This window comes from Panthera uncia, chromosome D1 (genome assembly GCF_023721935.1).
Source record: "Panthera uncia isolate 11264 chromosome D1, Puncia_PCG_1.0, whole genome shotgun sequence".
Lineage (NCBI taxonomy): Eukaryota > Metazoa > Chordata > Mammalia > Carnivora > Felidae > Panthera > Panthera uncia.
The window spans coordinates 14,709,206-14,736,545 of NC_064808.1; the positions used below are offsets into that span (position 1 = coordinate 14,709,206).

The 27,340-nt window shown below is 55.6% G+C and overlaps 1 protein-coding gene and 1 long non-coding RNA gene across 8 annotated transcripts; one reads left to right on the plus strand and one right to left on the minus strand.

Moving 5' to 3' along the window:
• Positions 1-1,579: 1,579 nt before the first annotated feature.
• SLC39A13 (solute carrier family 39 member 13) lies at positions 1,580-8,706 on the minus strand. 7 transcript variants are annotated; one of them, XM_049647271.1, is made up of 10 exons: positions 8,291-8,706; positions 6,503-6,811; positions 4,456-4,569; positions 4,037-4,176; positions 3,534-3,638; positions 3,331-3,420; positions 2,535-2,585; positions 2,108-2,236; positions 1,826-1,925; positions 1,580-1,699 (listed from the first exon to the last, which is right to left on the minus strand). In XM_049647271.1, exons 2-9 carry the CDS (start codon positions 6,801-6,803, stop codon positions 1,863-1,865), a joined length of 993 nt encoding a protein of 330 aa, XP_049503228.1. In that variant the 5' UTR covers positions 6,804-6,811; positions 8,291-8,706; the 3' UTR covers positions 1,580-1,699; positions 1,826-1,862. The 7 variants fall into 7 exon arrangements, with proteins under 7 accessions (XP_049503228.1, XP_049503246.1, XP_049503193.1 ...); XM_049647289.1 differs by having other exon boundaries at positions 4,037-4,161; positions 8,291-8,705; XM_049647236.1 differs by having other exon boundaries at positions 2,104-2,236; positions 8,291-8,703.
• A 1,166-nt stretch (positions 8,707-9,872) lies between these two features.
• On the plus strand, positions 9,873-26,687 carry LOC125934094 (uncharacterized). Its single transcript, XR_007461213.1, has 4 exons — positions 9,873-10,114; positions 11,182-11,278; positions 17,783-17,923; positions 20,268-26,687. It is a non-coding gene; the product is annotated as an uncharacterized LOC125934094 (long non-coding RNA).
• Positions 26,688-27,340: the final 653 nt, after the last annotated feature.

A 27,340-nucleotide genomic window follows, 5' to 3' on the forward strand; every position in this document is an offset into this window, starting at 1 on the left:
GATGTGTGGTTTAGAGTAAGGACCGCCTAGTTTTTCTTTTCTAATTTCATGGAAGCAAAGCTGGAGGTGACCGTGTGGATGGACCTCCCTTTAGTTAATTTGCTCAAGGAACAGGCCAGGGAAAAGCCCCTAGCTCTGTAAAACGAGGACAACCACCCTTGGGGATGACGTTGGCTACAATGGCATACTGCCAGGCTTATAGTGTCGGGATGAAAAGCTAACGAGCCAGGGATAGCATGAGAGGCTATACCCTGTTCTAAGAAGCACTGCAGAGTAATAGTTCAGAGATGAACATGAAGCAGAAGAGCTGAAGGTGGGGGGGAAGGGGATAAGATGCTGAGCTGGGACTCACACAGCCACCAACCTGGCTGGAGCAAGGGACTCCTGGGAAAGCCCTGCTTGACCATGGACTCTGGTGTGCAGAGGAGAGACAACCAGTTTGTATATAATTATTTATTTGCATCTTATCTATAGAATAAGTATTTACAGATAGAAACAGAACCACAGCAAAACTGCTGTAAAACCATTCGGACCCTCTTGACGGCTGCTTCTCAGAACATCCACGGTTGAGCAGCAGGGCTGAGCCCGGCTGTGGAGTGGGCCAGCTGAGTACCTGGGTGTCAGCCAAGGGAAATAGCTGGGGATTATGGCTTCAGCATTCTCCCAGAGCACATTCCTGAGTGCTGACAACGCGGAGCCCTCACCACCCCTAACTCCCCCTCAGCCTACGTGGGACAGGAAAAAGGGGCCTGGAGCCGGGGGGGCAGCCGTGGCACCCTCTTCCTGCCCCCAGGATCTCTGCCTGGATCCTGTGCTGGCGTGAGCATCCCTGAGCTGGCCTCAGAGGCCTCTCTGGCCCAGGGCTGCTCCCTGCCCCGCAGGCTGCTGTTTGGCAGCTGGAGGTGGCAAAAGCCGCCGGCGCTGCCAGGGAGCGTTCACCGGGGGGGAACGGGAGCCGGCCTAGGGCTGGCAGCCACGAGGAAAAGGTCTTGGAAAGCATCTGCCAGGCTCCATCCTGGGCTGGGTAGGGCTGTCAGTGCTGAGTGGGGTGAGGGGCGACACAAGCACCTGCCTCTCCTTTCTTTGGCCTTAGAGCTGGCAAAAGAAGGGCCGGGACAATGGACACGTCAGAGAGAAGGTGCCCCAGCCTCAGCCCCTCGGCTGCCCAGGGCTTGGTGCCCGAGCAGAGGTCAGGGACCCCAAGGCCCCAGAAGGAGACAGCTTTGGGCCCCCTGAGCTCCCTGGGGAGCAGCCTCTCACTCCCCCTGCAGTCTTGTGGGGAGAGGCCTCCACCTGGGACCAGTGCTGCTCGTCCTCACTGCCCTTTGTGAGAAGTGCAGGGTGACAGGGTGGTCAGGAGAGAAGACCACGGCGTGGCTGGGGGCCGGCGCGGGCATCGGGCCCTGGGCCCAGCGCATGATCACAGTGTCGGTCTCACACATAACTGGTCACACGTGTACGTGTACACACACGCACGCATGCACACACACACACACACACACACACACACCATCCTCTCATCTGGTCAGAGGTGTGCTCTCTCAGGCACTCGCCCTCTGCCTCACACACGGTCACAGAGTGAATCTGAGTCTCTTATTGCAGTGTGGGGGGCATCAGGGACCGTCAATCCACGAAAAGCGAGAACAGCACCATCACCACGATGCCTGTGCAGAGCAGTAGCACTTGCTGCAGGGAGCGCCTGTGGGGAGAGGGGGGCGGCTCAGGGGGGGGGGCGGCCACTGGCTGACGGGGGGGCGGAGCCCAGAAGCCCTTCCTCCTCGAGCTCCCATGAACCCTGTGAGTGGCGGTGGGGAGGGTCACTCACCACGGGTCATCTTCCTCCAAGAGGTCCGGCAGCACGTTCACCAGGGCGATATAGAGAAAGCCACCAGAGGTGAAGGGCAGGATCCAGGCCACGGTCTCCTCTGCAGTGGGAGAAGTCCCGACTGGCTAGGAGCCCAGGGGAGCCACGTGCACCGCACCCACTCCCACAGGGTAGACCGGGCAGATCCTGGCCTGCACACTGGGGCGGGGCAGCTGTGCCCTCTGGCTGGGGCCCCTCCACTGACCGCCACCTGCCACCCCCACCCACCATGCCCGTACCTACTCCCTTGGGGGACTGCGTACAGATGGCGAAGCAGGCGCCCAGCAGGCCCCCCAGTGCCGTCGAGAGCTGCAGCTTGGCTGCGCTCCATCGGTCAAAGCCGGCCCGGAGCAGGATGGCAAAGTCGCCCACCTGAGGGGAGGTCCAGATGATCACTCTGGGCCCCAGGGGTCAGGTACGGACATGCACACCGAGCCCCCTGCACCGGCCTTGCTGCTGGGCCCCCCATCAAGCCCACGTCCCCTAGGCTGGGACCCCAGTCCCCAGGAGGCTGGAGCACAGCTGAGATGGAAGCTGCAGCCTGGTGGACTGAGAGCTCCAGGCCTCCGGAGCCCAGCCCCCAAGGCTGCTACTGCTGGGCTTCCTACCCCCACCCCCTCTCTGAAGCCCCACGTCCCCACTGCCGCCATGGAGAGCCTCTGGCACACACCTCATGGGGGATCTCGTGCAGAAGGATGGCCATGGTGGTCAGGAGCCCAATCTGCAGGGAAGGAGTCTGTGGGGTTCTGGGCCGAGGGCCAGGCACCCACTTGTCCACTCATTCTACAAATATTTACTCTGCTGAGTGCTCTGGCCGGACACCATTTGGCTACTAGAAATACAGCAGTGAATACAACACACAAGGAACCTGCCTTCACGAAGCAGGAGGCAAGGACTGAATGAACACACAAAGAACTGCATGATTACAGTGATAAGTACTGCAGGAGAAGAGATGGTCTGGGTGTCATAGACACAAGTGACAGGGGCCTAATTTAGATGAGGGGTCAGCAAGGGCCTCTTTGAGAAAGTGCATTTAAGTCGAAGCCTGAAGGATAAGGAGCCAGTGTTTCAAAGAGTGGGAGGAAGAACATTCCAGGCAGACGGGGTAGTGTGAGGTGGAGGCCATGAGCGGGGAAAGAGCTCGGCCAGTTCAAGAGTAGGCAGACCACTAATGTCAGAGCTCAGAGGACAGAGTGCGGAGGTGGGTGAGAAGCATCTAGAAGCAGGCAGGGCCCAAGCCTAGCAGCCTGGCAGAGGTATGTGATCCCAAAAAGGAGTGTTTGGCTTGGGACAGAAGGCGGCCTCATGCAGGAGCCCTTGGGGCTTAGATGGGGGTGTGGATGGTGGAGGGAGTGGGAAGGACAGAAACTGGAAGCTTATTTTGGAGGCAGAACCACCTGGTCTACATAGGCACCATCATTCCCCCCAGAAATGCCTGGGTCCCCGCTGTCGCAGCCGCCACTCACCTTCTTGCTCACAAGGAAGCTGGCAGCTACAGCTAGCCCATGAGTGAAGTTGTCTATGGTGTTGGCCAGCAGGTTGAGATAGCCACTGACCTGCATGAGGGGAGAGGAAGCCAGGCTGACCCGAGTGGGCAGGGCTCAGATGGGCCTGCCACTTGTGGGGAGGAACAGCTGCAGGGAGAGGGGACCCTGAGCGGGCCACTCACTTTGATGGTCCGGACCACGGCGCTCACGCCGGGCTCTGCAGCCGGCTGGGCCAGATAGCGGCCTCCATTGAGCGCGGCAGCAGCGGCAGGGTCTTTGCTGGGGGCCTAGGGCCAGGAGAAGGAGGGAGAGGTGACATTAGATGCTCCCCCACTTGGCCAGGGTAGACGCAGGAAAGGAGCAAGAGATGGAGAAACAGAGGCAGGGAGACCCTGGCCCCTTTTGTCTAGCTAGACTTCTCTGCTGCTCAATAAGCCGCGTGTACCCAGACCCAACTGATCCTCTGCCTCCCACACGGCTGCTGCCATCAGTCTATGATAACAAGCCACAGCAGGGCCAATGTCGTCACTCCCCAGATCTTCCCAGTTGGCCCAGCCTCCCAGAGCCCCCAGGGAATGGCCAAGAGACCCACTTTTCAGAGTTCAATTCAGAACCTGGGCCTGCAGGCCCTCAACCACCACAGAATAGAGGCCAGCTTGTCCGGACCCTGGGATGTGGAGCTCACCTGGCTGGTCCCCTCCTTATCCTTGCTGTCCAGGAACATCTTCTCCAATGCCAGAAAGGTCAGGAAGCCAGCAATGACCCACAGTCCCAGTTGCTGTTGCTGCTGCAGGCTCTGCCCCTCACCACCTGCAGGGGGCAGCACTGACAGGCCAGGCCAAGCCAGGGCCACAGAAGGGGGGCCATTTGGAATGGGATCTAGTCAGGGGCAGTGACAGGGGAAGGGGGACAGGAATGGCTGGTGGGAAAGCTGGGCCCCAGGGACTCCCACAGGGGCCAGGGGATTGGGGCCAGGACACGTTCCCTGCCAGACGCCCAGAACCCCTCTCCCAGTCATTCTGGCAGAGCAGGTAGGGCCTAGGCCAACCTTAGGCATGGGCACCAGCTCCCTCTGCCCTCCTGCCCAACTGCGGCCTCACTCACCAGGGCTGGCACTGCATGTGTAGGCCCACGCCTCAGGCAGCAGGTGGAGAAACACATTGCCCAAAAGTCCCCCCAAGGCAAAGCTGAGCAGCTGTTTCAGACGTCTGGCCCCAGCTACAAAAGAGATTCGGGGCCTGGGGCTGATCTACCAGAACCGCTGGCCCGACCTCTGCCCCACCCAGCTTACTGGGCGCTATGTTTTTCCAACCAGACTGCAAGCCTCCAGAAGGCTGGACTTGGCCTCCTGCCCTTCCTGGAGCACCGACCCCACCCCCCCCCACCCCCACCCCCAGGCCCAGCACTGGCTGGGTGCTCAACAGGAAATACATCACGACCTGCTGGATGACTGTGGAGCACTAACTAGTGCTTCACAGTTAGGAGACTGGGCTTGGGAGTCCGAAAGGTCCCAGCTCCCCAACCCACAAGCTGGTGACCTTGGGCAGGTAACTTCTGGGATTCGTTTTCCCATCTGTAAACTGGGGATAATTATATCTGATAGGGATCTTGGGGCAATTAAATTGCAATACATATAGCAAGTGCTCTTCAAGTGGGAATTTTTCTTTTCACAGCCACAGTCACTCTTGGAAAAGTGGCAGAGATTTGGGGACTTTTGCAGACTTGCAGCATCCAGAGTTGGAAGTGCCCTAAGAAGTCTATGTCCAAACTCTTGGTTTATAGAGAAACAGGCCCAGAGGGCAGAGGCAGCTTGGTGATCGGGTGGAATCCCAGGAAAAGCTGCCGCTTCCAGGCTGTGTGACCTCAGCCTGATCAAAGGACCCCTCTGTGCCTGTGCTTCCCCATTTGTGAAATGGGGCTAATAATCCAAGTCCTCCCTATGCTGACTCACCGGGACACGGTAAGAGGGGCTGAGAGGATGCACGGGCACAGGCATGACAGCAGGGCCCCACATCGGCCCCATTCACAGCTGCGGCACCAGCCGTCAGCCTGGCACAGGGCATAGATGTGCTCATAACCGTCTGCTGAATGAACAGCTCCTGAGCCTCGCAAGCAGCAGAAACCCTTGGAGCAGGCATTTCAAACAGATTCCAGGAGTCTGGTCCAGACCTAGTATGTTGCACTCCTGGGTGGGGCAGCAGGCACCTAGTTTTAGCAGCTACCCATCTAGTCTCTTTGGTTTTCATCACAACATGTCATTTGTGGACAGTATATGTACCTGTCACAAAAGGGCAGCTTCTGCCCATGCCAGTGCCCTGCCTCCCAGATCCCCTCCCCAAAGGCAGGCTGGCTACCTGGGTAAGGCTGACCCAGAGGCCCTTGGTAGGAGGGTCTTTTGCACTATGAGCAGAGACTGAAGGGCAAGGCACCGCATCCCTGTAGCCGGCACAGGGCCCGTGAACACGCTGCCCTTTCCCCTGCACCAGGCAGCCTTCTAAGTGCTTTTACCAATATTAGCGCATTTCATCTTCACAGCAGTACCCATGAAGTACATACTAGGATTATGCCCATTCTTAAAAAACTATTTTTCAAGTTTATTTATTTTGAGAGAGAGACAGAATGAGCAGAGGAGGGGCAGAGACAGAAGGAGGGAGAGAATCCCAAGAAGGCTCCACACTGTCAGCACAGAGCCCGATGCAGGCTTGAACCCATCCATGATCCATGAGATCATGACCTGAGCTGGAACCAAGAGTCGGATGCTTCACCGACTGAGCCACCCAGGTGCCCCGCATTATGCCCCTTTTTAAGGTCGGGAGCCTGAGCCTCAAGTAACTTGCCCGATGCCACCCAGTTGGAAAGTGGCAGAGCCAGGGGTTGAACCCAAGCAGCCTGGCACTCAAATTTCCAACCAGTGTCTATACTGTTTGTTGGTGAACGTCTGCTGACTTTGATTCTTTCGGAACAAAGGATGAACGAAGGAAAGAGCATGGCACACCCTGGTCTCACAGGACCGAGGTGAGAAGTTACATGTGTCCCCGCCCTCCACCTGAGACACAATGAAACCTGGGACGTGAGGCCCCACTCTACCAGGGAGAGCAGCGATGTTTTCCACGCTGCTGGCTGCCCTGGGCACCAGAGGAGGGTCACCTACCTTCTGAGCGCAGCGTAGTCCCCATCTCCAGGGGAATCACGAGCAGTGGGAAGACCCCACTGAGCCCCACCATGAGTGAGCCCAGGAGGGAGCAGATCCAGGTATCCAGCCTCTCCCCACTCAGCAGGGCTCCCCAGGATTCGCTTTCTTTGTTGTCTAGGCGACAGGCGGCGGCAGGCCCCCGGCTCCTCAGGGCCTGCTGGGAACCCCCAGCCCCTCCCAGGAGCTCTAGGACAAGAGCAGTGAAGAAGAGGAGCCTCTGGCCCGCCATGCCACAGCCAGGGCAGGGACATCCAGGCATGCCACGTGCTGAAAAACACAAAGGCCTCTTACGTGAGCTGCCACCCTTGGCCGCACACCTGCTTAGCAAACGTGGCATCTTAACCCTCCTCCCTACAAGCAGCCGTGGCATCCACTCTCCTGCTTGCCTTGCCCAGGGCTTCTGATCCCAGTGATGGGTTCACAGAGTAAAGGGGCTCTACTCTTCTACACCCCACTCCCAAGGACCACACATTGTTTCCTTCTGAGCCAGCTCCAGACTGTGTGTCAGCACGTCTGCCTGGGGCTAAACTTTCCCTAATGACGGGGTGAGGCGCTGGCTGGGCTCCCTTCAGCCACCGGCAGGCCCAGCCCAGTCGGGTGTCTCTAGCTGCCAGGGGAGGCCCCGCCGCCAGGACATGCCCCAGTGAGGACGCCCCAGGGGACTGAGGCTGGCACTGTCTAGCTTGATGGGTGACACTGGGAGGCGCAGGTGGGGAAAGCGAGCAGCTGAGCTAGGGCAGAACCGTCAAGAGCTTCTCCCTAGGCAACGAGCCCACTGTCCCCAGGGCACAGAGACAGACAGGACGTAGGGCTGAAGAGAAAGATCCTTCAGTTAGGAACTGCCTCACAGCTGTGCAGAGCACACGCTTCGGAGACCTGCCCTAAACTTTGTGCTCTGCAGCTATGGCTTTTTGAGTGTAGGCAAAGTCCCTGCAGCACCTGAGCCTCAGTTTCCTCCTCTGTAGGATAACAACTGCCTCCCGCACAGGCTGCGAAGGCCACGAGCTTGCTGATTGATGCAGGTGAACTGTGCCCGGCAGGGAGGGGGCAGGGAGAGCCCTCCTTATATTGCAGGAGACCTGGGGCACCGGGCAGCAGGAAGGTTCCCAGCCTCTGGATCACAGGATGTGGATGTGAGTCAACTAAGAGAGAAGTTCAATCTGGAAACTCAGGCATGAGGTTTAAATGCGGTCTGCCCTGCCTCATCTGGCCGTGACCTTGAGCTGGTGATGTCCCTGCCTCAGTTTCCTCATCCCCTGATGGCGGTGGAAGGCTGGAAAAGATGCCCGCGTCCAGGACCTCCAAAGGCCCTCACGAGAGACTGAGGAAACCCGCTGGGCTCCACGGGGTCCAAAGGCAGGACTGGGCCGGGCCGGACTTGAGGCCAAGGCAGGGCACGCAGAGGTGAGGGGACCACAGTCTGGGCAGAGGGGAAGCGTAGGACGGAGAGCCAGAGAGCAGAGAGAAAGGAGAAAGCAAGAGAAAGTCAGGAGTGAGAGAGCCAGAGACTGGGAGACGGATACGGAGGAGGAAAGCGAGGGAGCGATGGGCAGCGAGGGAGCGATGGGCAGCGACGTGCAGGGCGACAGGGGAGAAGAGAAGCCCTAGGAAGTTGAATTCCCGGGCTCTGCGCCAGAGGCCCGGGTCTGCCCGGGAGCGGCAGGGCCGGGGTCGGGGTGGGGGTGGGGGGATCGGCCGAGGCGTCCCGCCCGGGGCGCGGGCCCCGAGGGTCGGGCGGTCACTCACCGTGCGGCAGCGGCGGCGGCGGCGCTCCGGGCGGCCCCAGCCATCCAGCTGCGGCGCCGCGCCCCGCCCCGGGTCTGCCCCGCCCGGTCCGCCGCCCGGCCCCCAGCCCGGAGCCGCCCCCGGAGCGCGGCCACGTCACACGGGACCTGTCCGGAACCCGACGCGCGGCGCGCCGCAGGGTCGAGGGGAGCGGCGGTCGAAGCGCGCTTCCGCCTCGCGGCCGTGGGGGACCCGGGAGGCCCAGGCGCACTTCCGCCCGGGAGGATCGGGGGCGGAGGGGAGGGCCCGGCGGAAGTGGGAGCCCCAGGAGCGAGGCGCTCAGCCCCCGCTGGGCGGGGCGGAGAGGGCGGCCCCGCAGGGACCGCGAGCCGCTGGGTGGCTGGGCTTGCGGCTCTGGCCGCCGCTTCCTCTCTCGGGCCGCAGTGTCGCCCACGGCCGCACGAGGGCGCGCTCCGCTGCCAGCCTTCGCAGCCCGGAGCCCGGAGCCCGGCCGGGGTCGGGGTGGGTGCCTGGCTTGGGCGCTCCTGCTGTGAGTCAAACCGGCCTGGCTCCTCCATGAACAAGGGAAAGGGGAAGTGCCCGCCGCAGGGAGGGGCCTAGCCTCGGGAACCTCAGAAGAGGGAATTTTATTCTTACTCATCGAATTATTTTTATGCTTTGGTTTTTCACTGGGAACCTCAGGCCTTTGTCTCCAGGGCTTGTAACCCTTTGGGGTCCAATGCGTGGTGGCTTGACACTTGCTTGGAACCCCAAACCTGGGGTAGCTCCCTTTTGTGCTTGCCTCACCTGGAGGAAGGTAGGCCTAACCTCAGACTAGGGCAGCAAACAATAAAGAGCATTATTATATCTACAATTTACTGGACACTATTGCGTGCCATTCACTCCATCTGCATTATCTCACTGAATCCTCATTCTGCCCCACTGAGGTGGGTACTGTTAGCCCCGGGGTCACCCAGTGGTACAGATGGCAGAGCCAGGTTTCCCCCTGGGTGTCCCTGAGCCCAGAGCATGTGACAGCACCTCTCACTTCCAGGGAGGTGGGAGTCTGGCTTGGAGGTTCCACATTGCATCTTTTGCTGGGAATCAGCCAAGACTGTATAATATTCAGGATGGGGCACGTGGATACCCACTTGGGCAGAGATTGCGACAGGGTAGGGGTCTCCAAACCTCTGACCCTCATTCGTCACCCATGGTAGTTCCCTTCAACTGTCCTGTGTTGCTCTCGCCTACTGGGGGCTCTGAGGGCACATGACTCACATACTGCACCTGATGCCTGTTGACCACACTCCAATGTGTGCCTTTCTTGGACCTCCAGCTCCTTCCAGGTGGGATCAGCTTTCCTCTGAAAGCCCCGTGTCTGTCTCACCACACCAAGCCCATAGGCGAGTTCTGAAGTGAAAGCCTTGGGTTGGTTTTTTTGCAAAGGGAGGAAGACGCTCAGGGATGCTGCTCTGGGATGTCAAAGATGCACCCGCCCCCCCATATGCAAATCACTTAATCATATGCAAAGCACTTCACAATATACAAATGATTTCACAATAAGACAGTCAAGTTAGCATTCCTGCCTCTGGGGGCTGAGGGCTGCTGGCCCCCAGCAAGAGGGTAAGGCAAGACCCAGCCAGAAACGTCACCTGGCTGCCTTCTCACTGTCCTTTCCTCTCACCTGGCCTGGAATTTCCACCATCAAACTCCCTAATGGAGTAAAGAAGCACACTGGGGGGCTCTAGAAGAGGACCATGAGCAGAGGGGACCAGGTGGAAAGACGGTGTGTGGACTGATGTGTGCTGTTAAAAGCAATGAATTAGATCTGCCAGGGGCTTCCAGGTGAGAAAAGAAAGATGCAGAAATATTTATTTAATACGATCTTCTCTTTTAAAATAATGACAAAAGGAACCCTGTCTAAATATATGTGATTATAGGCATCAGTATATAGAAGACTATGTATAATTGTGAATAATAAAAAATATAGAAGATCAAACATTGAGTGATAACATGGATTCCATGGATGGGTGGGGAGGAAAAATATAAAAGGAAAATTTAAAAGCACGTCAAAACATGAATATGATCACATTTATGCAATTATGTACAAATGTATATACATGTGTACATAAAATCTCAACTTATTTATTGATTTATTTGATGACCTCATAGCTTTATGGTTAAGACAGCCAGATTCTTGTACCAGACTTCCTGGAGCAAATTACTTGACATCCTATGCCTCAGTTTCCTCATCTGTAAAGTGGATTACTGTGTCAGATTGTAAATGAGTGAATACACACAGAGCATTTAGAACTATGCCTGGCATACGACAAATTCTCTTTAAGGCTTAGATATTATAATTATTTGCATGTGTGGATATATGGGTATAAAGAAAATGTTATAGCAATGAACAGATAACTTAAAGACACAAGGTGGGGACCATCCTCTGTCGTCTCCTTGCTGAGCTCAGATGACGGATGAGTGTTTTCCAACACATTTATCAATCGGTTTGGAGGCCACAGCGACCTCCTGAGTCGTGGCCCTGGGCAGAAAAATTTTAGCAGGGTGGATGGGCCTAGACAGTGCTCAGATCTGTGTGGCTGGGAGGCCTCTGACTGGGGGGCTGCAGACCCGTTTTTCTGACCTCACTGGGTCTGACTTTAACACGTCGTTCCTGACTTTGGTGTCTTTAGTGGGGGCCCTTTTCAACAACAAGGTCTCAGCCCTCTATTTCCAGAAGGGAGGACTGCCTCTGGGCCTGGGCCTGCTGACAAGGTGGGGGCTGCAAAACCATCAAGGTCTGCCATTGTCAATGTTCTGACAACCTCCCCTCCTCTGGCTGCACAGGGCTAGACACTCTAGGGTGGGGGTTGATGCACTTTTTTTTTTTTTTTTTTTTTTTTTGCTTCCAGAGGCCTTCTCCTTTTCAGGGCTTTCTTTGGGTCCACAGGCTGGCAGCAACCTCTTGTAGAGAAGCTTCTGAGGCTCAGGGTGATGAGCTCCTTGCCCGTGAGTACAGCTGTGAAATGAGGCCTGTTACTCTTACAGCGGCTTCAGGCTCAGCCTCTCCCAACTGAATCTGCCCCTCAGGAACCCCTGACCTTAACCCTCTCTCAAGTCACCCTTCCTAGAGCAGCCTCAGCCCCCTAGTGAGTTTCTGGGGTGCTTTACCCCCCAGATCCTGAGCCCTGGCCAGATGAGGCACTAGCAGCTTCATAGCACAACCCTTCCTGGGCAGCCAAGCCTCACTTCTTTCTGTCTGGTCTCTCTGCCTTTATAACCCCCTTTGTAATCGCCATCCCACCCCCTGGCAGGCCTGGCATATTTCTCCCCTTCTGCCATTTCTGTTGATTGAAATTCAGCCCTTTTACAAGCCTTCCCTGAAGCCTTCTGGATCTGTCCAGGCTGAAGGCCCTCAGTGTTGTGTGTCTTAGGGTTTTTTTTTTAGCCCTGTCCCCTGCATGCACAGGCCTTTCCCCCCATTCCATATGGGCTTCTGGAAAGAAAGACAACCTCTTGCCTATACCCTGAATAAAAGTCAGTCTAAATGGCTTTAATGTCTCCCTTTCCCCTTCAGGAGCACAAATGCAGATACTTCTGCATTATGCACAGCCATCTGGGCCTTTGCAGGCCCTCCTTTACTTAATTTATGTGTTTATTGACATATTTGCTTACTTGTCACTCCCGCCCCCGTCCCATCTCCCTGTCTCCTTCTTGGGGGAACCTGAATTTTGTGATGATCAGGTTTTCAAGATCTTTCCTTTTCAAGTTTTTTTTTTTTTTTTTTAATGTTTATTTATTTATTTTGAAAGAAATTGTGCACGTGCAAGCAAGCAGGGAAGGGGCAGAGAGTAAATCCCAAGCAGGTTCCACACTCAATGCAGAGCCCCACAGAGGGCTCCATCTCAGACCATGAGCTCCTGACCTAAGCTGAAATCAAGAGGCAGATGCTTAACTGAGCCGCCCAGGTGCCTTTCTCTCTCTCTCTCTCTTTTTTTTTAAGCTTTTATTTTTAAGTAATCTCTACACCCAATGTGGAGCTCAAACTCACAACCCGAGATCACGAGTCACATGCTCCACCGACTGAGCCAGCCAGGCGGCCCTTGGCTCTTTTTAAAGCTAAGGAAAATAAAAGTTGTTCTAAAGTTTTCTTTTACTTTCTTGTAAAAGTGATTACAAGTGATTACAGTGATTCTTACAATTGTTTTCATATAGGCCCTGCATAATTATTACTAAGTTTACTTTAAGATATGTTGCATTTTTTTCAGATATTTTGAATAGGATATTTCCCATTACATTCTGAACGATTCGATGATAGCTGACAGGAAGGCAAATTATTTTTATGTATTCCTTTGATACCTGGTAAACCAACTATATATTTTTTATAGGTTCTCATAATTTCTCAGTATTACTCTTGAGTCTTTTGTCATCTCCTAATAACAAAAGTATTAGAAGGAAGGAACCAACATTGCTATTTGTAGAGATATGGTTTGCCTTGGTCTTGAACTTCACAGGAAGGGTATTTGTTTTCTGGGACTGGCTTTTGCACTCAACAGTATGGTGCTAAGATGCATTTATGCCATTATGTGAAACTGGTTCATTTGCTTGCTTAACTGCTGAACTGCCTTATCGCTGTGTGGATGTATCCACTGTAATTTATTTACCCGCTCTCCTTAGTGTTCACTTTGGTTACTCCCAGAGTTTTGCTATTAAGAACAGTGTATCTTTGAACGTTCCCGCCCAGGTCTCTTGGAGCACAAGCCAAGGTCTCTCTTGATTTGATGCCTGGGGGGTGGGGATCTGCTGCGTCTCCGCATTATAAGATAAGGCCAGATTGTCTTCTCCAGTGGTTACACAGAGTTGCTGGCTAGCGATGCACCGGAGATTGTGCGGCTCCACCTCTTCTCCAACACTGGGTGCTGTCAGGCTTAGTTTTTGCCCTTCCAGTGCTGTAAAATAGCATCCCACCGTGGTCGTCGCTGTTGTTCCTTCACTACCAATGAACTTGAGCATCTCTTAAGATGTTCACTTGAACACGTGTGCTTCCTCTTCTTTAAAATGCCTTTTCACGTCGTTTATCAATTTTTCTGCCGGATATTTTGTGTTTTTCTCCCCTATGGATTTGCAAGAGTTCTTTATGTATTCTTGATGCCTAACCTTTGCCAGTTGCACGTGGCGGGCGTCTGCTCCCGTTTGTGGCTTGCTTTTCACTTTCTCTAAGGTGTCTCCACTTCTCTCTTCCCTCCCACATCTGTGCCAGGGACGCCCATGGGCGTTGCTAGTGTGTGCGTGTGCACTTGTGCGTGTGTGTTGGGGGTGGGGGGGGGGGAGTGGGCTCGTGTCCCTCCGAACCCGGTGCAGACCGATCCCGCCTCTCCTCCTGCTTTCCGGTCTTTAGGGGACCCCGCTCCTCTTCCTTCGCAGCCTCTCTCCCAGCTTTGCCCAGGGGACCCCCGCTCGGCCTGGCTCGGCGGGCTGGAGGCAGGAGACGCCCCCGCCCCCCGGGGTTATTGATCACTTCCGGCGCCTCATCTGGGGGCCGGGCCCCTCTCCGCTCGGCCGGGCAGCGCCCTGCTAGCTCGGCGCTCCCTGGGGGCGGGCGCCGGGGGAGGGGCCCTCGGGCCGGCCCTCCGGAGGCGGGGGCGGGGGCCCGGGCTGCGGCGGGGGCTGGGGTGGGGGGCGGAAGCTGCCCGAGCAGATAAGCGCCGAGGTCGGTCCTGCGGTGAGACAGTGCGGGACGCCGCCGCCTCCCCACTGCCTCCGCTGCGCCGTCCCCGCACCCTCTGTGCCCTACTCCCTCCAACCCTGGCTCGGCATCCTGGGCGGAGCCCCCCGGGGCCCGTGGGGGAGAGGCTCTGGCCTGCACCTTCTGTTCCCGGCCTCAGTTATCTCAGCTGGAAAACGGGGGTAGGAGGCTGCATTTACTCCGCGAGGCTGTTGGAGATGCAACAAATGCAGGCTGGTGAAAACCCTCTGCAGATCTAAGCCTTTTGTAAAGGATGGGGACCCTGATCCCTTCTCCTTGCCCCTGCTGTACCCGCCTGTCTCCCGGCTTCAATCTCGTTGCAGAGATGGGAAAGTGGGGGTCTCGCTTGCCTCAGAGCCAGGGAGCCAGAGGAGGATGGAACACTTTCCACTGTCCTCAGCGTGGGGACAGAGCTAGGTTGTGTAGAGCCTGATGCTTTTACCATTTGAGGTCCTCGTTAAGAAAAAGACTACAAAATCACAAATATAAATTTGCAGAGGCCTCTGCCAGGGCCTTGGAAGGTGCTTAAACCAGAGAGAAGCTCAAGTCTGGTTTCTCTGTTTCCTTGCCTTGCCGGGAGGGCCCCTACAGGAACTTATAACACCCCTCTGCAAGAGACAGTCAGACACCTACCTGATTGCAGGGTAGGATGGCCGCAAACAATATGGCTGGGGAACTGCCTGGAGGAGTCCCTGCTGCAGCTGGCCCCAACCCCTTGCGTGCCCAGGAAGCCATCCGCAAGCCCAACCCAAGAAGCAAGGGCAGTCAGGCATTTGGGGACTGCACCACAGCTGGGCAGGGCCATCCAGTCATGGTTCAACTCGCCACTCAGGGCCCCTGACCCTGCGGGTTGGTGGTGGCAGAGAACAGTTCCTAGGAGAAAGGAAGAGGAACCTCTCTGAGGCAGTATAAATGCATCTGACTTGTAGTTACACAGGATTGGGGTTCAAGCCCCTGCAGGGCTGTGTGATCTTAGGAAGACTCCTCTGCCTCAGATTTCTCATCTGTAAAATGGGAGTAATAGTACCGACCTGTCAGAACTGTTATGGGGCTTAAATGAGACCATGCACGAAGAGGGGCTGAGCTCTTGGCTTTTAGAAAGAAACTTCCCTTCTGTGAACTCTCCAGGCCAGGAGAGGCATTTTTCTCTCCATTTTAGGGTTAAGTCACTTAGCCAGGGGACGGTCTCTGTTGCTCTACACCAAGGTCTGGCACCAATGTCTTGGTTCTAACTAGCAGGGAACACGGCTCCCTTGAGGCTTTCTCCCTAGGGAGTTAAGTGCCACTGCTGGGTGTGAATTCCCAGGGCAGGGAGCCAAGGAGAGCCCTTGATTCAGCAGACTGCTCACCTTTCTGTTTTTATAACCTCTTTGCTCTCGTGGGCACTTGAGGCCGGAATGTGTCCAACTCTGACATCTCACAACCTGGACCAGGAGAAGCAAGAGACTGTGGTGATGGGGACAGGGCAGGGGAGCCGGGAATGGGCCAGGACCATGGGCCTGGGCAGCGGTGACACCCCAAAAGACCTGCTGCTTTGCTTCATGGTTTGCATAAGATTTCCACTGGGTTGGAGGACAGAACCAAGTTCTCACCTCAGAGCTGTTGCTTTTTGGCCAGCTGACCTTCCTCCCCGCTGAGCCTCAGTTGCCTCATATTTGAAACGGAGATAAGAATACCTGTGAGGATTCTGACCTGTTATGTATGTAAAGCGCCTAGTGAATGCCACCAGTTGTTAAAAAAAGTGGATGGGGCACCTGGGTGGCCCAGTGGGTTAAGCAACGGACTTTGGCTCCGGTCATGATCTCACAGTTCGTGAGTTCGAGGCCCGCAATGGGCTCCCCACTGGCAGTGCAGGGCCTGCTCAGGATTCTCGCGCTCGCTACCCCTCCCCTGCTCGTACTTTCTCTTTCTCTCAAAATAAATAACTAAATTTAAAAAACAAAACACAGTTGTGGCTGTCTGAGGATGAAAGCGAGGTGTCGTGCGAGGGCAGGAGGTGTGAACAGAAATGGGGAGTCCTGTCAGAGCAGGAGTTTGGGCCTTCAAAGTCTCATCTCACAGAGGGAGCCCCTTGGGGTAGGGCTGGGAACCTCAGCTCTAACACTCTCCCAGATCAGGACAGGTCAGAGCGAGGTCAAGGGCCCTGGGGGGTGGGGGTGCAGAGAAAAGCAGGGAATAGAAGTTCTCACCCCACCTCAGGCAGGTGAAAGGGAAAGGAGGGAGGAAATAGGTGCTTCTGGGAGGAGATGACAGTGTCAGAAGCCACTGTGTGATGCAGGCCCCACGATCACCCTGTGATCTCCTTTGTCTTTCTTTGCAAATTTTCTAGGTAGGCATTTTCCAAGTGGGGAAACAGGGTGGGAGTTACGGTCACACCCTGCATGCTCTTGGATCTGTCTGGCTCGGCAGCCTGGACTCCCAACAGTCACTGCCAATTTCTTATCTTATCTGCCTGACGAGGTCGTGAATGATCTTAGAGGCTCAGAAGGATCCTGGGCCCTGCCAGGCTCTTCTGTTAGCCTTGAGCTCCAGGCTGGTAGGTGTCCAGGAGACATCGTGAGCAGACCCAGGGGTGGGGCTGAGGAGAACTTGCTCGCAGTGAGAGAGAGACCCCTGGAGTCAGGGAGTGAGCACACTGTCTCAGGAGGGCTTCAAGTGGAGGCAGCCTGAGTCTCCACAATGCACCCCAATGGCACTGGAGGAGGGTCTGCTTGGTAGCTGGGTGCATGGCTCATAGAGGCCCCAAAACTAGCAAAATGTTTCTGAAATTCCTTATTTTATCTTAAAAATTCATACAGATTTGCATCTTCCTTTTTTAAAAATTTGTTTATTTATTTATTTTGAGAGAGAGAGAGAGCAGGCAGAAGAGGGGTGCAGAGAGGGAGAGAGAGAGAAAGAGAGAGAATCCGAAGCAGGCTCTGCACAGTCAGCCCAAAGCCCCAAGCGGGACTCAATGTCACAAACCATGAGATCAGGACCTGAGCCCAAATCAAGGGGCAGATGCTTAACTGACTTGGCCACCCAGGCGCTCCTCATTCTCCTTTTTTAATATGGGAGCTTTCCCCCTGCCTGAAAAAAATGTTTCCCCTCCCAGTATCTCTGTTGAGTGGATACTTCAGGAAGACATGATGGGGGGAGGGGACAAACAGTGGCCCCCAGGCCCCTGGGCCCCTTGGTCTGGTTTGAGAGAGTGCAGGAGTTGAGTTGAAGTCAAGGCCCTGCCTACTCTCACAACACAGGGCTCTCCCCACCTCTGTTCCCTACTCCTGCCTCTTGCCTTGGCCCTCCAGTCCCCTCTCACAGACGTTTGTCCTGCTGAGCCCGACTGTCCACCAGGAATTCCCAGAATGCCTCCCCTCCCTCCCTTCACCTCTTTCATTTCTTCATCCTGTCCAGAGGGGCACTACCCATCTTCAGCCCTCTCTGCTGGGCAGCCTGACCATTCACTCTCCAAGCCAGCACCCCCCCCCCCCCCCCCCTCCCCCATGGAGTTCTGAGTCCATGAGGAGGAAACTGAAGCCCCACCTAGAGGTGCCTGGATCCAGGGTGCACAGCAAGAAAGGTTGTTGGGCGCCCAGGAGATCTCTGGGCAGGTGGGGCCCCAAGGCCTGAGAGCAAGCACCAGATCTGGGTCCTGGCCAGGGAGGCAGAAGGGAGGAGGGAAGACCGTGGGGGTGCCGGGGGCTGCTGCCTGGCAGGTCCCTGTGCCCAGGGTAGGGAAGTTTCTTATTTCTCCTGCTCTGACTTCCCCCTTTGATTTATTATAGCCATGAAATGCTCTGCTCTCTTCTCTTTTCCTTGCCGTCCCCGGGGCTGGAGGAGCACAGGCCTCCCCAGGCACCGGGCCTCAGCTTTGCTGCACTCCCATCTCCTTCCAAGGGTTGAGGCCGGGTGGCCAGAAATGGGAGGTGAGTCGGGGCAGGCAGGGCGGGATGAGGGGCGCAGGTCTCCTGAGGGCTAGCCTGGGCAGGACCCCAGGGGCCAGCAAAGTCTCGGTTGGGAAGGGCCGGGGCTGGGCAGAGGGCGTGGCAGGTGTGGACTGGACAGCAGATGGCTCCCTGGGGTCGTAGGGGCAGTGGGATCTAGGCCAACTGGGTCAGCGAGGCTTGGGCATCAGGCCCTGTCAGGGTCTGAGGGACAGGCACAGAGTCCTCCAGTGCCACCCACCGAGTCAGAGAAATGGCTTCCCTGTGACCCCTGACCCCATATTCTGATTTAATGATGGCCAAAGCAGGCCTAGCCTAGGCCAGTCTGGGATTAGGCTCTAGAATCCAGAGTCAGGAATGAGGCCTGAACCCTAGGGGACCCTGGGCTCCTCAAGGCCACGGCTGGACATTCACCCCGTGGCCTGGCCCAGGCAAGTGAGGGCTGGAGTCTGTCTGTCCGGTTCTTCGGCAGTCCTGGCGGCCGGAGCGTTTCTGCCCGCCACTGTGTGGTGCCTGTGGTAATGGGGCTGTTGGCGTTTTGCAATGGGCCGGGGGTGGGGAGGCTGCGCACACATGCTTCCTGTGGTGACTGGGCGCTTCCTGTTTTCTCAGGCCCGGACTTGCTACTGCCGATGTGGAAACAGGGGCAGCTGCAGCCCGGGCGGCTCTGGGCTGGGCACCCCGACCCTGCCCAGAGGGGCCTGAGTAGGCCTGCCAGGCCAGGCCCCAGACCTGGGCAGTGGATGGCCTGAGGTACCCCCACACCAGCAACCCGTCCTTCCCATACCCAACAGCCTTTGCCAAGTGTGAGGGGCCAGGTGGGGCCATCACTCAAGGCCAAGCTGGGGCCCAGGAGGTCAGAGGTCCAGGGATGGGAGCTCCAGGCCAGGAGTCAGGGCACGTAGTTTTGGTCTCAGCTCTGTTCTTTGCTCACTGAGTGCCTTTGGCCATCCCTGACCCCCTGCAGGCGTCGGCTTCCTCTTTTGTGTAGTGATTGTGGCCCCCATGATCTAAAATCTCTCGCCCATTTCTGCTCCAATTCTGACATCCCCCTTGAATTTCATATTTCAAGAGGCTCTGCTTTGGGGACAGGTAGGCACGGAGGCTGGGACCCTCAGAGCAGGGCTTGGCGTAGGCCTTGGAGAGACTAGGGGGAAGGAAAGGGCATGCCAGGCCGGGGGCCAGACTGGAACAAGGCTTGGAGGTGGGAAGGCCAGGATCAAGTCTGGGAGACGAGGTGTTGATGGGACAGAGGGTCGTAGGTGACAAGATTGATCCAGAAGGATTCGAAAGTGGGAGAAAGATTTTAGGAGCCTCTTTATTCCCGCAGACCTTAGGAAGGGGTCTGACACCTCTCCAGAAGTGGTCTTTTGGAGGGTGGGGGCAGGGCCAGTGCTTCCTGTCTAAGAAGGAGATGGGTACCCGTGTGGTGGGACATGGGAGCCTCAGGAGGGAGCCACATCTTTCCCCCTCTGTCAGGTCCTGGAGTGCCACCATCAGGGCCAGGCCTCAGGAGTTGGCATTGCCCTCTTCCCGAACGCATCTTGTTTTGTTTTTAAGCACTGCTATTGCAAGAATGGGAGGGGAGATGACTTTGCTTCTTGTTGACTTTGCTGACAGTGCCTGACCTCTGCAGGAAGAGTTTCCAGGAAGGCCAAGGCATGAGCCCCCTGGGAACCGACCAGTCCACTGAGTTCAGACACCCTCTTGGTCTAGGAGGTTCTGAGGTGCCCACCTCACAAGTACAAGCCCTAAATCTCAAGGCCTGTGCAACACAGACAGCACAAGCACTGGTTCCAGCCAAAGAGGCCTTGGGGATCCCAAGACCCCGAGGCCCAGACTGAGGGACCATCGGCCTGGCCTGGCCCCCACTATCCTGTCCCGGCACCAAGTGCTGAGTTGGCGGTTCAGCAGCTGCCTCTGCCCACGGAGGCCCAGTTATAAATAAGCTCAATGTGGCCAAGTCATCAAGTTCTGCCCCAGCTGCATTACCTCAGTGACCACAGGTTGGGGCTGCCCAGTGCTGGGCCCACCGAAACCTGCCCACCCAGAGAAAGGCCGGGCCAGCTTCCATGCCTCCTGGGGTCCTCAAATGCAGGCTTTGAATAGCTGCAGCCACTCAGGCCCGGGCCTCCCTGGACACGGGCCACAGAAGGGGCAGGGCCCATCCCGCCTGCACGGAGCCGGCAGCTATTTACAAACCGAAACCGGGAGAAGCGAAGTGGCTGCGGCCAAGTGGCTCCAGGCCCCCCAGCCCCCACTCCCACTCCATCCCCAGCAGCCCATCCCCCTCTCCCCATGGCTTCCTCTTTCCTTCTCCACACAGCTCCCCAGCCTCCCGCTGCCCGGCCAGCTCTGTCTGGACAACCTGCAGGCACCTCACGGTGACGCCCAACCCCACTGTCACAGGCCGACGGGTCCCTTCTCCTCTGCACCCCCCGGACCCCATCAGTCTGGACTCCTTGGAACAGCCCCTCCCACCCGGGCCTGGCCGCCCACCCTGGGCAGGCCCAAGGCACATTCCCACACTTCTCAGTTCCCCTTCGTGCTTGGAAAAGCTCCAACGCCAATGGCTGCCACCATGCTGCCCATCCCTCCTGAGGGTGGTTTCTCTGGGCGTCCTGCATCTTCCCAGGAGCCAAGGAATCTGGGGTGGACGGTGGAACTTGGGGCACCTGGGGACTTTGGAGGGCATGTTTCTGGACAGGAGGACCCAGCCACTGCTCTCCTTGGGTTGGTGTGGGGGACAGGCCCTCGTGCGGTGCAGAGGGACACTGGGCCTGAGGCCGCGGCACACCCGGCTTAAGAAGTGGCAGGCTGGATGGTCTTGCAGCAGGAGACCGCTCCGAGGAGAGACAACAGGCCACATAAGTGACACTCATTACTAATAACAGACCAACTCCCTCACATTGGTGCAGAGGTTTCCAGTTGACATCAGTCAGATCTTTCCATCCCCAGAACGAGCCTATCCCATGACCACCATCATAAAGTGGAAACCGAGGCTCAGAGGGGAAACCACGTGTACGGGGCCCCATAGCTAGAGAGCGTCTGGATTGGGATTCAAGGTTTCTTAACACCCTATTCCCTCTTCTCCCTGACTGCCTTTGGTTCCATCTTGTACCCCAGTCTCCCTACTGGCAGGACCGAAGTCTCCTAGCACTGTGACAAGAGCGAAAGCAGGGCTGGTCTGATGCTTGAGAGAGAAGCAGGCTTTGGACGGCATAGTTGCCAGATGGCCACCCCTGGTCAGGTGTCAGTGCCCAGTGCCCCCGCCTCCCGCCAAGTCCCAGCTGAGCAGAAGCCCTGGCCTGAGCCCCGCTCTGCCATAGCCAGATGGCTGGTTGAGTTTCTCCTAACCTCTCTGAGCCTCAGAGCCCCCTCCTGTGAAATTGGCATTTCACAAACACCAAACACCTACTTGGTGCCAGTTCTATGCTGGGTGCAAGCTGCCTCTGAAGCTACAGCATGACCCCTGGTTACAGTCCTGGGTAGGAGGCAGATGAGTTACAAAATTCTGGGAGCTCCCAGATGGAAACTGAGGCCTTGGGACACGGAAAGGGAGTGATGGTGCTCCCAGGGTGCGGAGGGGTATCACTTGGGATGGGCCCAAAGGACAGGAAAGAGTTCTCCAGAAAAAGCATGGGGGACAGACTCTCATGCTGAGTCACACTCCTGTGCTTTGTAGTTCCCACGGCCTGAGTGCCCTTCCTTCCTCTGGGCCTGGTGAACTCCTACCCATCCGTCAGGGCCCATGGGCACACTGGAGAATGACCAGGCCTGGCCTGGCCTGGTGGCTCCTTACCTTCTTTCTCCCACCCAGAGCCTAAGCAGAGCCTGAGGCCAGGAGTCTTTGGTCACAACACCCTCGCCGGCCCCACCCGGGCAGGCGTCTGCTCCCGGGTTCCAGCCCCCGCCGTCCCCTGCTCCGAAAAGCACCATTTCCCTTTTCTGGGTGACCACACGCCATGCACAGGGAATTTCCATCGCAGCCTGCGGAGCCTCTGATTCACTCAGGCCCCTCATGCAGTTAACTCCTTCCAGGCCCCGCGCCTTTAGCTCCGCACCCTGGGTGGTACCCCACCCCCACCCAGGGCCCCTGGGTGGCCTCAAACTGGCCTTGGGCCACAGCTCGGAAGTCGAAGTTTCTCCCTAGCCCTACGCCTCAGGATCCTCCCGTCATATGCACAGAGACCTCTTCCCAAGGACTCACGGCATACACACTGGGCAGCCTTGGGCCCAGAGCACAGGCTTTGGGGTAAAACAAGCCTGGGTCCAGTGCTGAGTCTGGCTCTTTCAGTCCTGTGACCTGGAAAAGAGTCCGCTCTGAGCCCCATTTCTCATCTGTGAAATGGAGATCATCCCTGTCCCATAGCCTCGCTGTAAGGATCCAATGTGCTGGGCCCGTGAGGACGGTTGTATAATTATTACCTTTCCTTTTTCTTTTCAAAGGGCCCCTCTCATCCAATCTCAAGGTCCCTGCTCCAGTCCTGGGCCCCTTTTCTGTCTGGCTTTCCCCTCCTGAGAGCTGACTGCTCACACAGGGAGGGTGAGAGAGAAGTGCCAGGGGGGGCAGAGGAGGGAGGGGTGCTATTGTCCTGGGGCTCTCCTCCAGCAGCTTCCTGGCTCCCCGCATTTCTCTTTTCCCAAGGAAGCTGTGAAGAGGACCTCTGCTGGGATCTTGAGCCCGCAGGGACAGGGTGAGCCTTCCTCCCTCTGGAAGAACGCCGGGTGTGCCCCCCCCCCTCCCCGCACACGAACATCATACATGATGTCTTGTGGAATTCTCACAACCTCGTGAGGTACAGCCTGTTATTGCCCCCATTTTAAAGGTGGGGACACGTAGGCCCTAAGAAGGGACTTGCCCTCAGCTACACAGCGACTAAAGGGCAGGGACAGGATTCAAATCAAGGTCTCCAGAGCCACACTCCTAAACCTTCACAGGTCCCAGTAAGCGTGTGTGGAGGCCAATGAGGGAAACGGGCACTAAATGAACCCCTCCTGTATATTAGGTAAAGACCGACAAATTATCCTTTCAGTCCTTTGAACGATTCTGGGAGGCGAGTCTCGCTGACCCCTCTGTGGAATCGAGTTGTCTGAGCTTCCCTAAGGGGAAGGAACTTGCTCAGAGGCCACACAGCCAATCGTGGGGAAGGATCCAGGGGTACCTAGGGAGAGAAGGATGGTGGAGGGGCTGCATGGAGAAGGGGCCTACACCTGGAGGAGAAGCCATCCTATCTTCAGAGAGCAAACGGGGTTGGGGGGGGTTGCTGGGAGGTGCTGCCGTGGTGAGCAGAAGGAAGTCACTGTGGGTGGCGGTGGGTTTGAGGTGCCGGAGGCTGAGTGATGTGGCCGGGAGGTGAGCTCCCAGGCTGCAGGCCTGGTCAGCAAGAGTCAGGGGTGAGGAGGGATGGCCGAGATTTGGGCCTTAGAGGAGGTTGGGCTACTCGGTGCTTCTTGGTTGCTGGGGCTGGGGAGCTGGAGGCAGGGGTTGGTGCAGAGCAAGAGGAGAGATTCAGGGGGGCTGGGGAGAGACGGAGGTAAGGGGGGAAGGGTGTGTCTGGAGGGCAGCCTGGAGGAGGAGAGCCCACAAAAGACAGAGGCCTTAGGGTGTGGAAGGGGTGGGCCTGTGAGCAAGGCCTGGGAGATTGAGAAAGAGGTTCTGGGAATGTTGAGTAGTGTCTTCTGGTTGGAGGTGGGGGTGGGGCTGGTCCACATGGATGGGAGAGGGTGCAAAGGCGGGCTGGACCCTGGGTGTTGGGGGCTCCAGCATAGGCGACAGAGCTGGACTGCACCCTGTGGACAAGCAAGAACCGAGGAGGATTTTTAGGCAGAGAAATATCCATGGGAGAGACTTGAGGAAGGGACAGCAGCCCCAGGACCACTGCAGTCACCTCCCACCCACTCACCAGCTGTGTGTCCTTGGGTACGCCCCCCCCCCCCCCTCGCCAGAGCCTCTGGCCTCATTTCCCATGCCTGCCTCATAGGATTATGTGAGGGTGGAACAAGTTAATGCCTGCTCTTTCCCCTTGCCTTTGTCTTTTAAAGTTTATTATTATTTTTTTAAGTTTATTTATTTTTGAGAGGGAGAGAGCGTGCAAGCAGGGGAGGGGCAGAGAGAGGCAGACGCAGAATCTGAAACAGGCTCCAGGCTCTGAGCTGTCAGCACAGAGCTGCATGTGGGGCTCGAACTCACAAACTGCGAGATCACCACCTGAGCTGAAGTCGGACGCTTAACCGACTGAGCTACCCAGGCGTCCCTCACAAGCACTTTCTGAGCGCCTGAGAGAAGGCACCCTTCGCAGGCACCTCCTTTTCACTCAGTCACAATGAAATTTCACACAAGGTCTGCCACTAAGCCCTACCTGCCCCAGCCCCTCACACTCTCCCCTCCCGGCACACCAGCCCCCTGCTGGTCCTGGCTCATACTTTGCAGGGCTGGGGTCCCTGCCCAGAGCTCTTCTCCCAGAGATCTGCTCAGCTCACTCCCTCACTGGCTCCCAGAGTTTGTTCAGATCTCCCCTTCTTGGTGGGCATGGCCTGCCCTGCCTTAGCCAGCTGGCCGCTCTTTTCCTATAGTGCTGTTACCTGCTAACCTGCAGTGAGATGCCCTCAAAGACGTGCTCAGCCCTGTCTTTCTTGCTCCAGAACAAACCCCACAAGGGCAGGAGTCTTTGCCTCTTTGGGTCTCCCGGCCCACAGAGGCCCTGAGTAAATATTTGTTGGAGGTTCTCAGGCCCTAAAGAGCCAGCCCAGTGCTGGGGAGCTCTGAGGGGCCCAGGCGACACAGACTGGGGCCCGAGGAGCCTCCCCCAGTGTCTCAACCATGAGAGGAAGTTGCAAGACGGCCATTTCTGTACACGGGCTCAGCTTTTTTTGGTCAACTTTCCCAGTGCTTGGTCTGAGGCCTCAGTTTTCCCCTATACTCTGTCAGTCCCCATAGAGACCAGTCGCTGGGACTGTGGGGACGGGCGCCATTCCCTTATTTTAGAGCTCTTTTGGGATGAGGTTAAGGGATCTGCAAGTTCAAGGTCTTGTCAGCTTCGAGGACGCAGCACCCACGTTTCCTGTTGCCTGCTCACCCTGAGATTGCAATAGTCCCCAGTCTACCCCCTCAGCAGCCCAGTCCAATGAGGGCAAAGGGCCGCCTGGCCCTCCACCACCCAGGCCTGCCTGGCCTCCCTGGCACTCCACAGGGCTGCCCACGTGTCCTATGGAGTGGGTAAATAACACTGTCATGCTGCTGGTAGGAGGGAAAGTTGTTACAACTTTCATCGAGGGCAATAGGACGTATCTCTATCTCAAAATTTAAAGTGCGGTACGACTAGGGGCACCTGGGTGGCTCAGTTGGTTAAGTGTCCAGCTGGCTCAGGTCATGATCTCACTGTTCACGGGTTCGAAACCCACATTGGACTCCGTGCTGACAGCCTGGAGCCTGTTTCCGATTCTGTGCCTCCCTCTCTCTCTGCCCCTCCCCGCCCCCCCCCCCACTCATGTTGTCTCTGTCTCTCAAAAATAAACATTAAAAAAAATTTTTTTAAACGTTTATTTATTACTGAGAGACAGAGAGACACAGAGCGTGAGCAGGGAAGGGGTAGAGAGAGGGGGAGACACAGAATCGGAAGCAGGCTCCAGGCTCTGAGCTGTCAGCCCAGAACCTGACACAAGGCTCGAGCTCACAAACTGTGAGATCATGACCTGAGCCGAAGTTGGTTGCCCAACCAACTGAGCCACCCAGGTGCCCCTAAAAAAATTTTGTTTAAATGCAATACAACTAAAACTAATAAAGTACTATGCATCAATTAGGACTCGATAAAAACAACAACAACAACAACACATCTCCTTTGACGTCAAAAGAAGGGAGTCAAAAATTCCTGTGCACCTATGTTATAGAATCTAAAGTATCTGTTTTTTTTTTACAGTGAGTTAGAATATGACAGATATGTCATTTTCAATATTACTTATAATTGAAGGGCTTTTAATTTCTATTTTAGATTTTCTGATACTATTTATTAGTGTCTATAAGGAGGTCACGGGGTTTTGATTCAGCTTCCATTTAGTTGTGGTGATTTTCTTTTTCTTTTTCTATTTTAAAGAGAGACAGGGAGAGAGTGCACAAGTGGGGGGAGGGGCAGAGGAGAGAGAGAGAGAGAGAAAGAGAGAGAGAGAGAGAGAGAGAGAGAGAATCTTAAGCAGGCTCCATACCCAGCATGGAGCCCGATGCAGGGCTCGATCCCTAGACCCTGGGATCATGACCTGAGCCGAAATCATGACCCGGATACTCAACAGACTGAGCCACCCCGGCGTCCTGGTTGTAGTGATTTTCTTTCTAGTACCAATCTCTTAACCATCAAGATTAACCTTGAAAAATTAAATATAGAAAAAGGAGAATTTATAGCATTTAACTTCCCTTCAAACATTTACTTCCACAGTAGTGGGCCTTTCTCCTACATTGTTTTCATTGAAGGCAGAAAGTGACGTTCTGTTATTTGTGTTGAACGGTGCTTTTTTAGAGACAAGCAAAAAGCATAAGAGCAGACATCCTGAGTCAGTGTTACCAGTCCATCCAGCCCAGGAAACGTGTAACTCAGATCTTCCCTATATTCCCTCTAGCTTCCCTAAAAAAAAAAAGACACACACTAGGATATGTGCAAACTAGAAAATTTTATAGATTGTATTATGATTTGTAACAGCAAAAGACTGGAAACAACCCAAATGTCCACATCAATGAAAGACTGTTTATTTTTTTTTTTTATTTTTTATTTTTATTTTTTTTAAATTTTTTAAAGGTTTTATTTATTTTTGAGACAGAGAGAGAGACAGAGCATGAACGGGGGAGGGTCAGAGAGAGAGGGAGACACAGAATCCGAAGCAGTCTCCAGGCTCTGAGCTGTCAGCACAGAGCCCGACACGGGGCTCAAACTCACGGACTGTGAGATCATGACCTGAGCTGAAGTCCGACGCTCAACTGACTGAGCCACCCAGGCGCCCCTGAAAGACTGTTTAAATAAGATTTTTAACCATGGAATATGATGCTGCAATGAAAACAGACCAAGGCTACATGCAACCTGAAGGTAGGAAAGAGAAGCAGGACCCGAAAGAATATTTATACCATTATTCTTTTTATATGAGGTTAAAGTCTGCTAAGATAGAAGCTAAACTGCGGAGATGTTTAGGTAAGTGGCAAAACTATAAGGAAAAGTGAGGAAATAATTACTAAAAAAGTTAGAATAGTGTTATTTCTAGACACAGGGAGAGATCTGTAAGGGGACCTTTGGAGGATGCTTCTAGAGTGCTGGATAGGTTTTATTTCTTGACTTGGATGGAGGCTACATAGCATATTTTTGCTCCTTAAACTATACAGAAACGTTTTGTGTACTCTTTTATATGAATGAGATCTCT

What these genes read in the sequence shown, in the direction of transcription:
- SLC39A13 (XM_049647236.1), bottom strand. Translation starts at nt 6,803, where the DNA reads ATGCCTGGATGTCCCTGCCCTGGCTGTGGCATGGCGGGCCAGAGGCTC. An exon ending in GCTTCCTTGTGAGCAAGAAG is followed by an intron (nt 2,586 to 3,330) that starts GTGAGTGGCGGC and finishes CCTTCCCTGCAG; the next exon opens with ATTGGGCTCCTGACCACCAT. An exon ending in TTGGAGGAAGATGACCCGTG is followed by an intron (nt 1,700 to 1,825) that starts GTGAGTGACCCT and finishes CTCTCCCCACAG; the next exon opens with GCGCTCCCTGCAGCAAGTGC.